We start from the raw sequence: 15,846 nt of genomic DNA, 5'->3' as shown, positions 1-15,846 counted from the left end.
CTGGACAACCTGAGTGGAACTATTTGACACAGTAACTGGGAAGCTTTTTTTGTTTACTTGCACTTTTTCAAGGTTTTTGCAAAGTTGTTTTTCTAAGGTTACTTGTAGAAACACACTGATAGTTTTCATCTTTGTACCAATCTCCTGACTTCGAGGCTAAAAAAAGCCTTTGGTTTGTGTCGTTTACGGTTGCCTAAACCTTCGTCTGCCGTCAGTCGAACAATGCAGGGACCCCTTCACCAAAGGTAACATGGTGGCTACAATGCAGCTAACCTTTTCTTTACTTTGTAACATTAAATTTAGTGTATCTTTTGGTTTCCTTTGCTGGAGTTCGTACCTGTGTAACTGAAAAACAATACGTAGCAACAATAACAAACTAAATTTCCTCCATCTCGTCAATTCTGCTTTGCCAACTTCACTTTCCATCTGAATTTCACAAGTCATCAGAATCACGTGACTGCAAACAACCTATTATAGAAAATGTAGGTCAGTAATCTACTTTAACAAAGATAAGCTGAAAATCCACAGTGGTTAAGTGAATAAAAAACCTGTTTTCAATGGTTCTTTCAAAGTGTCTTAGAGAACGGCACATAATCCAAGGAAGTGATCGGATGGAGCTGCTCAGTGCTGTGCAACAGTCATGAAAGTCGTTGTGGCATAAAATATTATGTTCTGTGTATTTTATGTTGAAAGAAGACAGATGGACGTAATGCATTAATTGCTGACTTGCAATTTAACTCTACTGATGTATACTTTCCAGAGAACAAGTGCTTCTACTTGACTGTGACATTTCAAGCCCACAGAGGAGTCACTGTGTCCTGTCACAAACCTCCTCGCTCAGCTCCTCTCTTCTCTGACTTGCTGCTGTAGATAAGAGCGTCGACTAAATACCTAAAATGCAAATGTGAGTGCTTGTCGGTACCTCCTCGACCTCCTCAGCTGCCTGGGTCTGATCGGGGCCAGGGCTTGGAGAGGCACTCACAGGGCTGAGGAGGATGGTGGTGCTGGTGGGGGTCGTTGGTTGGGCCGCTGACGGGCCGGTGGTCTGAACCTCTGCACCTGAAGTGACATCACAGTGACTTTAATCACAGACTCAATTAACAGGAGGAGTGAAAGTCAAGCTGTCTGCGACGTATTCTCACATCTGTCATGACGCAGTAAAGCACAGAATCATTTTAAAGTTATTTCAAATTGATTTGTTTGTTTGTTGTGGTAGAGCTTGTGCTTGTTGACAACTTATAGTCACACAGTTCGTAGTGATGAGTATAATACAAGGACAAGACTCAGCTTACACACAATATTAACTTATACCAGTCTACATTCTGTATTAAATACAGCCTTAAAGAACTGGACATAAACACAAAAATCAATGTACTTCTCACAGTTCATGGTATCATCTTTGCAACACATCATATATCCAACAGTAGCAGATAATCAGAATGCAATAAAAACATTATGAAAATTAGTAACAGTAGTCATTTAAAAGCAGGGTTGGTATCAGATCATTATAAATATTCTACCTTCTATTTCCAGGATCTCCTGTGTCGGTGCAGGAGTCACCACTTGTCTGTGGAAGAAGCAAACAAAAAGTTCTAAATTCTGCAGATTTACTTATTTACCAATACTTCTAATCTCACAGGTCGAGCTAAATAAGAGCTGGACCATATATATGAAATATATCATTATCTTGATATGAGACCTTGATATGATCCTAGATTTTGGATATCGTTATATATGATATCCTGGTTTTAAAGGCAGCAATACAGTAAAGTGATGTCATTTCCTGAATTGACAAAGTATAAAGAGCTGCAGGGATGATGTATTTTTGTAGGCTAACCCAGAACTTAGCATTGCGCTCGTTCCCTCAACAAACAGCCTATGGGATTTTTCAATTGGATTTTAATTATTGTAGAAAATAAACTCTGTGGTTAACAAAAGTTTATGATATTTACACTTTTTCTTGGGCAAGATAATCTTCAGATGAACACAATTTTTGTGATTTTTGAAGCATAAATTAAATCTCAAGAAGTAAAAAGCTAATGTTAGGCTATAAACAGACGACATCACGGTCACATGACTTAAACGTCACCACCACTAAGCGCCTTACTTCACAATTACTATACACGTTTTCTATACACTGATCAATGTACAAGTTGTAAAGTTAAAGTAAGAATAGTTTGTAGCTCAAGTCGGCCTGTAAAGACGGACTAGTTAGTAGATGAGTCTCCGTGTTCACTGTGATGACGTTTAATGTCCCGACAACCTCTTTAGTCTCATTTAGACACTTATTAGCAACCGCCATTTCTAAGACATGTAAACGCTTTATCATTCAAACATGGTGTATATACCAACATATTATATATTGTAGAACAAAACGTGAAAATCTCTTAAGCTTGTTAGAACCACAGACTTTATTTCAGGCATTTAACCAAAAGTCCATTGACCTGAGATGAGATTTAAGACTCATCCCTGAAGCACTCTATATGAAGCATTCTGGTGCACTGTACTGCTGTAAGCAAAGGATCAAAAGAAAATATCAGTAGCACTGCCTGGACTGACTGAGCAGTTCATTTTAACCACATTATGTTCAAAAGCATCCTTTGTCTGTAGAACTGAAGCAGCACTTTAAGTGCTCATTGTTGCTGCTTAGTTGTGATGAGCCTCTTTCTTCCTCAACTTCACTTCTCTCTGCTGCACTTTGGAATCACTGGCTGTGAAATTTTTGTTGACAAACTGACAACATCACAGTGTCGAGTCTTGATGCTGGTGTGTTGGAATTTGCAAAAACAACATGTTGTTCTGATGCACATCTTGTGTCTCTGGAGGCAAAATGCTGAGAACATTTCACTTGGTCTTCAGCCTGAGTCTCATGACCAAACACAACTAGAGTTATTTCACTTCAACACTTTACATTATCAGTTCAATTTGAGAAGGTAACTTTACTGTAGCAATGAATAAGAACAATTCATTTTGATTACCAGCAGAGGATCCAAATATATCCACAGATTTCTGAATGCAAACTGCAAAAACAAAAAAAGCTTCCTCTGCAATGAATGTTCCTTTCCTGTGATTAGTGGAGTTATAAATGTTTTTAATAGACATGAATAGATCTTGTATAACCTTGTACCTCTTCTATCAAGAGCCACACTTGAGTGAACCATTTTGACTCATCTTAAGTTCATTTATGATGATACAGAATTTGGATCATGATACATCTGTCTGTTCAGGTTTAACACAGTTTAAATTTCCTTTATTCTTTGAGGTCAAAGATGAGGACGAATATCATTCACCAGAGCAGTGTAACTGAACCGGTTCTTTTCTGTCCGTGGAAACTATTCTTAACGTTTCCTGGTTATTAAAAAGCCTGTAATTCCTTTGCTGAGGTGATTACAGAGAAAAGAGCCAAGCTGTGTGAGTCTGATCATTTCTCTGAGTCGGTCTGTGTCCCCAGAACACCTCAGATTCAAATTATCATCCTCATATCTCTGGATTCATCTTTCCATTTACAAATTTATGAAATCACTCTGGACAGAAATAAAGTAACAGAATGATGACGAGGAGAGAGGAGAGGAAAGTGGATTTAAAAGTTAAAACATGATTCAGAGAGACTAGAGGAAATGACTATGCCTTCATACTCTCCCTAGTATCATCACTGCCAAAAGTCTGATAAAAGTCTTTAATATAATTTAGTAAAGTTACATCTATCCTGATGGGTATGCATCTTGAGGAATGAAGATTTTTCTTTCTAAAACAAGGATTTATCAAGTAACTATACATTTTTGCAAATGATGCCATCTTGTGAATAATGCCCCTCAAATCAGTTTGGGATCTCGGGGCTTCTGGAGATTTGGATTACACCGCACGAGCTGTATGGAGCCATTTTATGTTTTTTTGGTTGTTCTTTATGTGTTAAAACAAGTCCCAGCTACTTCAGTTGTTTAGGAGAATGCTGCAACGCTGTTTTGCTCCAGAAATGTTTTGTGGACTACGAAACCTTTCATTTTAAGCTAAATAAACTATTTAAAGTTTGTATTATCTGTGTGCATGTAGTCAGAAACGTGGTCATGTCTCATAACGTACCGTCTTGGAGGCCTCTGGTCTCTCCTGCGGTTCATCCTCTGTAAACAATCAAAAATGAAACATTAATTTACTGTAAGCAACACACAAACACACATTTTAACACTAACTAACCTCATGACTATCTTGTCTGTGATGATGATGTCATGTGTCAGTGACTGCTGCTGCTCTCACTGGCAGCTGTTTATTTTTAGATTGACGACTGATCGCACAGCTGATAAACTGCTTTGTCCAATCATATATTATTTTCTTTACACTCAGGACTTGAGTAAGCGTGAAAGTAATTATGTCCAAATTACCTGTTTCGTGTGTAGTGGTTTAAAAATACATTTTCAAACAGCCGTTTATGAAGCCTTCGGGGAGTTTTTGAACGCTTCAGGACATAAAACCCATTAAATCTCCACAGTGTGATTTCAAACATGAGTGTGATGTTAATGAGAAAAGAAAACTTTCCTCTCTGTGTTTTTGTAAAGGGTTAGTTTACCAAAACTGATAATACAGAGTGTAAATCTTTTTTTAGTTGAGAGTCAAACTGTTTTCTTTCTTCTTGGCAAGGCCATGTGGCAGTGAGGATGAATGTGCTGACAGTGACATGTCTGCATGTTTATTGAGGAATGCTGGTCAACAGATGACAACAGTAGCTTCACAGGTTTGATTCCTGCAGGTCACAAAATCATCAACCGCATGTAAACAGATTCAATATGCTAATTTTCCTTCTCAAACCTTCTGCAGGTTCTGCAGGTGTCAAATTTCTTTCACGTAACAACAACTGCACCAAATTGTGTTGGAGGAAATAAAATGTTGGCAGGATTAAGTTTAACATTAGAAAATCATGACCTTGACAAAGTGTTTAAGCTACCTCAGCTTACTATGACTGAGATGTTTCCTCAACTTTCACCAAGTGCTCCTTGTGATAAGTGTTAATTAACAGGTAATAAGACCCCCATCAGTCCTAGTCAGATGCTTATTTACATCATTATGTGTCAATAAGACTATTCAAGCGTTTGTAATAGCATCATGAATGCATTAATTATTACTTTAGAAGACGTTATTAAACAACAGTCAGAGTATACAGGGACCAGGTTTAAAAATTCCCCTTATAGTCCCCCCTCCAGTGTATTTTGGTATTTTCTGACATTTCATATTTTTCCTTTCCTGGCAATGTTGTTACGTCTCACTGTTTGCCAAATATTCTTTGCCAAATTACTTAATTTTGTGCTCAAAGTCACTAAATTTAAGCTGTTGCTAATATGGAACAATAACATATGACTATAGCAGAATCTGGGAGTGATACGTCGTCCTCCGATAGGGGTTATAAAAGCAGCGTGGCTCCTTTAAGATCCAGGGCAGTGTGTGGTGTGTGAGTGGTTGAGCAAGAGTAGGAGAGATAGCTATGGTGACTGTTCAGAGCAGACCGGTGTTGGCAACCAGAGCAAAGGGAAAGTTTAGCAGAAAACTTCTGTCACTCAAACAGAAAAGATCTTCTGTTTGAGTGACAGCCAGCACTATCCCTGCTAATATTCACGCTGCTGGTCCATGTTAATATATCGATGCTATCACTAATCCATGCTAGTGATGTTTATCTTGCAGGAATGTTAGTCTGGTTGAGTATGAATATTAACCACGCCCCCATTCTCTGTTTGAGGAAGAACAACAAGCATTACACAGGAAGAAAAACTGACTGGGGAGGCGCTTAAGGCAACTTGCTCACAGTTTACAGACTGCTTAAGAATGTTAATAAAAGCCGTACAAGTTTACAATTGTCTGTAATTCCATAACAAAAACATTCATTGACTTAGACTAACTTGGCTTTTATGTTATCGTTACTCTTTACAAAGCTTTTTTGCTGCTTTATTAAGATTAATACAAACCTTATTATACATTTGTTGACAGTTAGTACTGCTTTCTGCAAGGACAATGCCTTATTATAATTAATATATCCTTTATCATTCACTTATGAACAAGTTTTTAAGAATTTTCTTTATTATCCAATCAACATAAAAGTCCTTAAAAAAGTTTGTAAGTGCATAATAAAGGATTTATTCATCTAAAGACTTTTGCTTTAGAGCCAGTAGCGAGAGTAGAGTTAACTGCTAATAAATGCATAATTAATTATGTATTAATCTCAATTAAGCAACAAAAAGCTTACTCAAGGTTAACAATGATGTAACAGGTAAGTTAATTAAACTCAACATCTTTGTAATGCTATCATAAACATTTATAAGAAGCTCAAGGCTTTTATTAACAATCTTGCACAGTCTATAAACTGTTAACAAGTGCTTGTAAATATCTTATAATCTAACAAACATGTTTATGATGCCATTATTAACACAGTATTAATAATACATAATGTCAATCCTATAAAGGACTTATAAGGGCCTTATTTCCTATTAACTAAAGCTCATTACAAGGACCTTAATATAAAGCGTTACCATGCTGGCTAACCGTAAAACTATGACTCATGCTTTTGTTTACAGGACTGTGCAGAAAACAGATGACTAATGTTGACAGTGAATGTTTTGTTCAACGTAAATATTTCATCTCTATGGCATAAAAAAATAATCTTATATGACACATTCACAGATTTACAGGACTTTTTTTTCTCACATCTCTGGTGAGATGTCTAAACGTTGTCTATGTTTGTGGTGGCTGAGTGTTGAAGGCAGGATGTTCTCTAAGCCCGTTGTGATTTTCTTACCCTCTGAATCATGCTCATGTGCTCCTCGGCGCTGCTGAAGTTTTTGGCGAGGTCCGAGATACAGAGCGACTCGTGTTGACACGTGTGAACCCACGTCTGGTACTCTGACGTCCCGGGGATCCTGTCGAAGAAGATCCTGAACGCCTCCCACACAGCCTCCTGACAAACTGACCAAACAAACACACACACACAGAGACCACAGCTTCTTAGACTTTCAGCAGTAAATACACTGCTGCCAGGAGCTCCTCTACACAGTAACAATCTGTTCTACACTCTAAACTACAATAAATGAGCCTGTCACAGATTTCTAGTATTTTGGGCACTTTATTTCCCACAGATCCAATTGGCAAAAGTGGTTGTTTGTTAACAGGATATCTCTGTGAATTGTTAACAGATTTTTCTCTTACTAAAAGTCATGGTAGCTGAATCTCAAACCACAGCATTAAAAACTCCTGTTTAAATAGACAGCTGCTAGAGGATAATAAAAGCTATCAATTTTTAAAATTTCTGATAACTTTTGAACCACTAATCCTCTCCCTATGCTTTAAAAACTCACGTAAAGCAGAGTTTCTCAGCTTTTCAATGGTAGTGGTACTTTTCACTGGCATTGTTGTCTCATTTGGGCATTCAGGGGCTCTGCAGAGAGCATGATTACACCATTACATTCTGCAGCATTGATTCGTTGAGAAAACTAAAGTAGTTTCTTCCTCTAGTTGTAGCCAAGCTACTTTTGTTGTTCGTGTTCAATGGATTACATATTTCTCTGAAAAAAAGTCATCTTTGCTTCAATGCCACCTGTTATGATTTAATAAACTGTCAATTGACCATCTCAACTTTTTGGACACATCTACATGGTCGGTATATGAAACATAGGATTACAGCTGTTTTTCACTGTACAACGCAGAAGATAATAATATACAGATATTGCTGTAACTTGCTTAGCAAAGGTCAGTGGAGAAAAAAACCCAAAATGAAAGTCTAAAAAATCCAAGTACATCTTTTTGAATAAAAGAAAAGAAACTTCTAAGGTTCTGTCACAAAAAAGAATTCACTGACATTCTTTTTATAATCTGGTAAATTCATCCGTTCTCAGACAAAGCACATGTAAAATGGGGACTTTAAATGAGTCAAACTGAAACTTCAGCTTCTCATGAATCAAATGATGTACAGCACGTGATGCTAACTGCTAGAATAAGGTAGGAAAAACTAAACAAATACAGGAGAGTCAGTCTTTGAGGGTCATAACCTTCAATATTTCCAAATGTAGTTTATTATAAAGAATCCCTTCAGATTGTACATATTACTTTGCATTAGAAAGAGATACACCCCATACAGTAAATAAAATGAAGTAAAAATTTGTCTCTGGCACTTAAGTCCAATTTAGACACGGATGAAAAGGTCAAAAGGCAGAACGATAGAGAAAAGAACAGACAAGATAAGAGATGAGAAGAAGAAAAAGATTAAAATAGACATTTGCATTCACATTTATCAGTGGAGATAAAAAAAAAAAGCTAATGTGCAGAACAGAATTAAACTGTCAAACCCAGTTTGTATAGAAGTGTCTGATTTACTTCAACCCCAATAAGAAGCATTAATGCAATACGAAGCAGCACTGCACTTCATAAATATTCTGTATACACAGTGTTAAATTTGTCACAGGACTGAAAACAAGACAGAAAACAGCCTTCTGTTTCTGTGGTAAAAAAATAAATAAGCTGTAAACTAAACAGCTTTAGTCACTTCTCTCTGTCCGAGCTTTGACAGGAACAAACTTGTACCTGTCAACCTGAGTGAGGGAGGTGAAGGAGTCACTTCATCACTCCTGACTGGACTGACTGCTCAGCTGGCTCAGCTGTTTCCTGAGGTCTGACCTGGTCCGGCACCTCCGTCACACGTCATTTCCCTCCACTTCCACCTGTCGTTTTTTCTCTATTCTGATGTATTAAACTGATTTGAACGGATTTTAAATTTGGGGGGGGAAAAAAACAAATTTTAGTTAACTTATTTATGTTTAATTTTAACTAATCGCTTTAAGCTGTTGCAAACCCAACAGAAACTTGTGTGCATGAGATTCACAATAATTCACGATATACACAGAGTCTGACTTGAAATCTGTCGCTTCATTGTGATTTGCTTTGTTTAACTGTCATGTCTGGTCAGCAATGGTCCAACCTCGAGCAGCAAATATGATACTTTGCCTGTCATGATTCTTAGAAAAAGAAACATTTGGGACGAACTTCATTTGACCGAGGTGACAAGAGGACGGTGAGTTTGAGGGACTGACGGTGAGTTCGACATCATAATGTTTTCATTTGTTTAAAAAGGGACGTTAAACCCTTGTTGTATGCGTGAAGAGAAACCTCTTTCCTGTTCCTGTAAGTTTACCTCACATGGCTCAGAAAATGTACTATAGATGTGGACCAGGGACATTATTAGATGCACCTCAGTCACACATCACTTCCACTCCACTTCCTTTCTCTGCTCTCTGCTGTTACACATTTGACAGAAAATTTGGGACCAAACAACTAATTTAATATTTTTATGATTTTATTTCACTGCTCATGGTCCTTCGAAATTAAATTTGTGTTCACAATGTTCACAATGAACGCCAAGTCCAAAATGAAATGTAACACTTCTTTGTTATGTTTTGCTTTCTCGTCACTTATCTGGTCAACAATAGTCCAACTTCTACCAACAATTATGATATCTTGCTTGTCATGCCTCTTAGAAAAGGAAAACGTTTGGACTTCATTCAGCCTTGATGAGGTGATGTGTTCTTCAATCATTATGATTCCATTTGTTTAAAGGGGCATTATATATCTGTTGTATAGGAGTAAAAGAACATAAAACTGTGCCATTACTGCAAGTTCAAATTAACGTGGAAAGCAGAGAAAGACATGCAACAGCTGTCCCAGCTGGATTCAAACTAGGTGAGTCACTTCAACCCTGAAGCAGGCGACACACCACAAACACAAACCTGACTCGCTCACATCATTAAAATGAACTTTATTGCTCATATGCTCTTGTCTGACAGCAAAATTCCATCTTTGGTTTACCAGAAACAACAGAAACAGAAGCATTTAACTGACTGCTATATTAGTAAATGCTTTAATTAATTTAGTTTTGGCAGTTCTTCAATTTTTGCAGTTTCACATTGATTTCCAACTTCAGCTTTACTTCTCATCAAACTGGTAAATAAAGTATTTTATTCCACAGCAGTCTGACATTTCAGTCACCTTTCAACCCTTTACAATGCAACAAATGACAAAACTTGACATTTTTCTTTTCATAGACCCAATTCTTTGATAGTTTTTCTTTTTAGCGTTTGAATTTCTACAAATGCAGCTTTTCAGTGCAACAGTTTTCTGCTGCCTGCTGGGATGTCGGGATGTCGGGATGTCAGGATGTCCTTGAGTGCGCCAAAAAAAAGTTTACTTTTGTGTTAGCAACAAAAAGAAATCAAGCTGGATTCAATCCTACCAGACTGAAAGGAATAAAGAAAAGGTCTGCCCGGTGGAAAGTAGGAAACAAATCAATCAAAACCTAATCCAGGCTGTGAAGAATTGAAGTTTAATCAATGTTGTGTGCTTTTGTTTAAATTCTAAGGTGTCAGCTCAAAGCGAGTTTGTGACAAGAAAAACACCTGTTAGAAAGCCTGACAAGCTGGAAAAATGCAGAAAATATAAGAGCTGAGAAGCAGTGTGTGTGACATCAATAAATACCACTGATGAGCTGTTAAAGAAACAGTTTCGTAGTCCTCAAAACATTTCTGGAGCTGCACAGCAAAACAGCGTTGCAGCATTCTCGTAAACAACTGAAGTAGCTGGGGGACAAAACATAAAATGGCTCAGTACAGCTCGTCCGGTGTAATCCAAGTCGCCGGAAGTCCTGAGATCCGATATTTGCTTTGAAAAGACGTTATTTACACCCTCAACGTGCGATTGTGTTTGTGCACCCACTTCAGACAGGGTGCTACAGCTACAGAAGATGTTTTGCTTAAAGAGGGTGTAAATAACGTCTTTACAAATCAATTTGGGATTGCTTTTTTTTTTAAAAGAGTCCCCAGCTACTTCAGTTGTTTAGGAGAATGCTGCAGCGCTGTTTTTTGTGAAGCTCCAGAAATGTTTTGTGGACTACGAAACGAGGAGATAGTGACTGAATTTTCATTTCTAGGTGAACTGTTCCTTTAAGCATGGCCAGACTTAGGGACTCATCTTTAACACTGGGCAGATCTCTACAACTGTATGATTGTGAGTTGGGGTGATGTTTGTACCTCTGAGCTGGTAATAAGCCTGGTGGCTGGCGAGCACTTGCTCAATGGTCTCCTGGGGGCAGATTCTCACTCCGGAGTGCAGGAACACCGACCTCTTCGATCGACGTCTGCCCACTTCAAACCCTGAACCTTCGGTCTGTGTGGACGCCTTCAGCAGCTCCACCAGACCTCCAGAGACAACGGCCTCCAGCCTGATGCTGCTCTCTGACCAGGAAACACAGAAAATGATTCAGGGTCAAACTTAGTGCAGACCAAATCCTGGTCAGATCCAAATCCTTGGCATTTGTTTTGAGCAACAGATGGTTGTGTTTGCTACAAAGGGACAAACTGCTACTGTCACAAGATTTAGGCAACATTTGAAGACAGTTAAAATTGGATTTGGTGTCCTTTTCTGTCACTGACTACAGAAATGACGCCATTTACTGTAAACCCCACCCATCTGGTACAACAAGCAGCTGAAAACAAACAGGAGACGTATTTTGGGAACATGATTTGTCTTGAAAGCATCCGTAGATGAAAGATAAGTTAAAATGACGTTTTCAAACATTTAAATAGATGAACCAGCTGCTCCAGTCCTCTGTAATGTCTTTATGTCAGCAGTTTCTCCTGCTGCGTATGTTAAATGTTTAATTTAATAAACAGTTTCCAGATATTTCAAACAATAAACTCATGTCACACATATCATGTTTGATCAGATCATGACTAACAGGCTGGCTGTTGTAGTAACCAGCAGCCCTGTCATATAATAAGAACTGAGTATGACCAAAATAGGCCTCATGCATTTCATATACAAAACAGAAAACAGTCTATTAGTCGATCAGTTTTTGATAATCAATTGATTGGGTTGTTTTTCAAGCTAAATGCCAAACATATGTGCCTGTTCTAGCTTCTCCAGTGTCATGATTTTTTGTTATTATCTGCATTTTTTGTAGAACAATACAAGACTTCACTATGTTTTTTTTTCCCCTTTTATTTGTGACATTTTATGGACGAGACAGCTAATCATTTAATCAATAATTAAAATAATTGTTTGTTCTTGTTTTAATTTCAAGAAACAAAGAATCCAGTAATTGATTTGTGCTTATTAATTTTGAACATTAAAAAACTGCTAAAATATTCATTTTCATATTCTTAAGCTGAACGTGTTTCAACATGATCAGTTTGTAAGATTGGGAAATAATCGCACCATCACATTTCTGTTTAAGGCTGCCTGTTCCCTCCGTATGTTGCCGAGTTTCAGTCACAAATATATTACCAAAGAGTATGAAGACGAATCTCCCACTGAGAAACTTGGAAGTCTTGCTGTCAGAAGACAAAAACGAATCAGTCTACTAGAGCAAATATGAAGATATACAACCAATATGGCTTTATTTGCTGCTTATCTTCAACATGCAGGACTGTAAAATGAATGTTTTCAGGTTTTGGATGAATAACAAATGCAATCTGAGTTCAACATCTTTTAGCTTTGAGAAATCATTTCGACCACCTTTTAACACCTTTTATGACATTTCATAGTGAAAACATGAAATCAATGACAATTATTGTTAGCCATCAGTGCAGTGCTGTTCTGTGACAGTAATAAAGAGGGAATGGTTTCATATGAAGTCACATTAGATGTAAAAAAATAAAACATTGTCAAAAAGTGAAGCGGCCAATGACTGTCATTGGGAGACGGTCAAATAAATCAAACAGAGACGAGAGGAGATTATACAGTCAGTGATTTTACAGCTTTAACTGATGGAGAACATTAAGAGCCATTACTGCATACAGTTTTCTTGCCAAAAAAAGCTAATAAATCATACAATGTGTATCACCTAATCATACAATTTGGGCAAGCCATGATGATGAATACCTTCCTCACAGATTATTTATTTTGCATTTAGATTATCTGGGTTATTGAGTTTGCAAGTTTTTAGGTTTTTTTTTTGCATTTTTTAGCTGATTCAAGTTACACATTTACATTAATTCAGAATATGTGCACATAATTTGCAACATCTGGACTAGTCATAAATCTTAATTCATACCTACATACCACTTAAAAACAAACCTTTTTGTATGAATTGTTCTCACTTAAGGATCAGTGTTTCTGGCCTGTTTCTTTTTCTAATTCTCCTCCAGGATCTCATAACTAGAAGCTCGTTTGAGTTTTCTGAGCTGTTGTCTGTGCAAGAGGACATAGTTTACTACACAGCACAGAAACAAGATAACCTTTAGATGCACTGGGACACAAAAGAAGTCAAATAAGTTTGAAACTATCAGTTCTTTGGTAGAAATTGGCAAAACTGAACACAATGAGTGTGATATATTTATGGCAGCCTCAAAGGATTTCGTTAATTTACACTTACACGCTGGTTATAGAACCGTCTGTCTCCTTTGTGTTATTTGTGTACATTATCAGAGTGGAGTTTAGTTATATCAGCCTGCCAGGGTTTGAGGTTCACTCTCCCTCCTTATGCACACTCGTACTAAAAATATAAGCTCTCACTGTACATTAACATTGCTTTGAATACAAGTATCTCCCCGGTGTATTGTCTGGTTGTTTTTAAACACAGTCTAGCAGATATATTTAGGACAGCATTAGTTACAGTGGGTGTTGTAACTCAGCAGGCGGCCTACGTATTGATGCTTTTAGAACAAATATAAGAAATGTTTTGAAGTGAAGGTGAAACTTTTTTTCCACCCGAGATGATTCAGACGTTGTAATACAAAACCTGATAACCCCCCCTCTCTTTGTCATGTTTAGAGGCTTTTATAATAAATAAGTCAGGAGAGTACTGTAATTCAAATTGTCAAGCTGTCACCAGGCTGGCAATAAATCTACTAAACTGTGCTATTATCCCCTTTCCATTTTCATTTGCATTGTGGACATGTTTGCACATATTTGTGACCGGTCGTAAATACTGATTTCACTTTGGCTGCGGTTCAGAATAAGACAAAGACAAAGGATTTATTCAAACTTGTTGCCGTTTTATGATGCAATTAAGCCTTTTTGTTTCCTCTGGTGAAACAGTGACAGTGTCCGACACCTCAGTGATTTCACAGCCAAGTACTTACGCAATCGTAATAGGCTTTGCTTTAGTACGTGTACAGAGAGTCTTACTCTTCAAATACTTACATCTACCTGCTTTTATCTATCAAGAAGTGCAAACTTTATTCTTTTTGTAAAGTAAAAAGTGTAAAAGCATGTGAATTTAAGTTGTAGAGCACCTGAGGTGTCAAGGCTCAGAGGATTGAGGCTTTGTGAACAAAACAAGGCTTACCTTTAATTCCAGCAGCTTGTGCAGCGAAGACAAACAGCAGCACAAGTCCAAATTCCCACCGCATTGTGAAGGAAGAGTTTCCAATAAATATGACGGTCAAAGTAAGTCCAGCAGGGTGAGGGGAGGTGGGAGGGGGGTCGTCCTCTAGCTCAGGTGGAGATCATGGGTACAGTCAGTTGGGATTGCAGGTCGTCTGAGAAGGCGGATCATACGAGGCCCTGAGCCGCGGTTGAAACACTCTTAATGATCCCAGGATGTGCATCTGATGGAGGAAGGCGTTCCTCCTGCCCAGGGGGATTGTGGGACAGCGGGAGCTGTAAGTGTGGCACGAGTGACGAGGTTAAAAAAGTAGGCACCGTTTCGGGAATAATCTGTTTATCTACTGCTCAGACATAATCCGTCTTTACCCCGCGGCCCTCGCAGCGCTGGCGTCATCCTGTTAGTGGCTCTCTGGGGGCATCTGTCAACCACAGTGACCAGTTTGTTTAGCACACCCCCTCCCGGGCCATCAGGACACTTTACACTGGTGTTTCCCTGGGTGGGATTTATTCTTGGCAGTAAGGATGTGACCCCAGACTCCTGTAAACTGGACGACTTGTACTTATCCAGTAACATCTTCACCTCGCCTCCAGTCTGACAGCTGTTACTGGTCTGTGTGGTCCTTATAAGCACATCATCCTGGAGGGAGAAACACGTGTCAGACTAAAGGTGACTAGGACGTTAAACTCCTGGTTTCACTTATTTATATCCTCACTGACTTGTTGCACCCTCAAGTTTTATGTCACTGGATTTGCTGTTTTTATCAATCTGTTTCTATTGTTTAATCTTCAGTGTTTTGGGAAAAAAGCTTTAAACACATACAGATTATGTCTCAGATCCTGTTAGATTTTGTTGCAGAGGCTGCAGCTACAAAAACTGTGAAAACTGTGACACTGCAGTCTGGCTTTGCAGAATAAATGAATACCTAAGTACTCTGTTGACTAAAATTTCATGGTTTTGTTTCAAATCTCAAGCTATAAATCCCAGTTAAAGCCTCACAGAAATGATGTTTGTTATAGAAGTAAAGACACCTTTAAATCGGCCTGTTTTATTCATGACAAAAAAGCTGTTTTATGATTCTTCATTTTAGATGAGAGAGAAGTGCTAAGCAAGGTATAGGAAGTATATACCTTTATATTTTCTTCATATTTAGCAATTCATATATGTAGTTTTGTTCATATATTTTTAATATAAGATTTTGTAACCTGTAACTCTTAACCTTTTCACCTAAAACTGTATCTCATGAGTTATACTTTAACATTACATGAAACAACCTTCAAAATAAACCATTTTAAACACTTTATATACTATTTTACTGCCTGGGTTTTTAATTTGACTTTTAAATCAGTTTTGTGTTTCAATTTATTTCACTTCATCTCTTTTTTCCAGATGCAATTAAAGAGCATTTTTATTATTGTTTAATTCGATGATAATTTGTTTGATTTGAATATTTCATGTTAGGGCACAAAATGTCAGAAAACTATAAAGATACTGTATTT

The 15,846-nt window shown here is 37.8% G+C and overlaps 1 protein-coding gene across 1 annotated transcript in view; it reads right to left on the bottom strand.

Moving 5' to 3' along the window:
* LOC141017687 (uncharacterized) overlaps window positions 1–14,373 on the bottom strand; it is a 48,842-nt gene extending 34,469 nt beyond the window's left edge. Inside the window, exons 1-6 of the mRNA XM_073492419.1 lie at window positions 14,309–14,373; window positions 11,049–11,252; window positions 6,776–6,942; window positions 4,081–4,118; window positions 1,521–1,567; window positions 923–1,059 (exon numbers count right to left, since the gene is read on the bottom strand). Coding sequence (XP_073348520.1) covers window positions 923–1,059; window positions 1,521–1,567; window positions 4,081–4,118; window positions 6,776–6,942; window positions 11,049–11,252; window positions 14,309–14,372 — 657 coding nt within the window. The 5' untranslated portion in view covers window position 14,373. The remainder of the gene's footprint in view (window positions 1–922; window positions 1,060–1,520; window positions 1,568–4,080; window positions 4,119–6,775; window positions 6,943–11,048; window positions 11,253–14,308) is intronic.
* Between the last annotated feature and the right edge of the window lie 1,473 nt (window positions 14,374–15,846).

This window comes from Pagrus major, chromosome 22 (assembly GCF_040436345.1).
Source record: "Pagrus major chromosome 22, Pma_NU_1.0".
Lineage (NCBI taxonomy): Eukaryota > Metazoa > Chordata > Actinopteri > Spariformes > Sparidae > Pagrus > Pagrus major.
The sequence above is the reverse complement of the archived record's forward strand: the minus strand, read 5'-3'. Positions and strand labels throughout refer to the sequence as shown.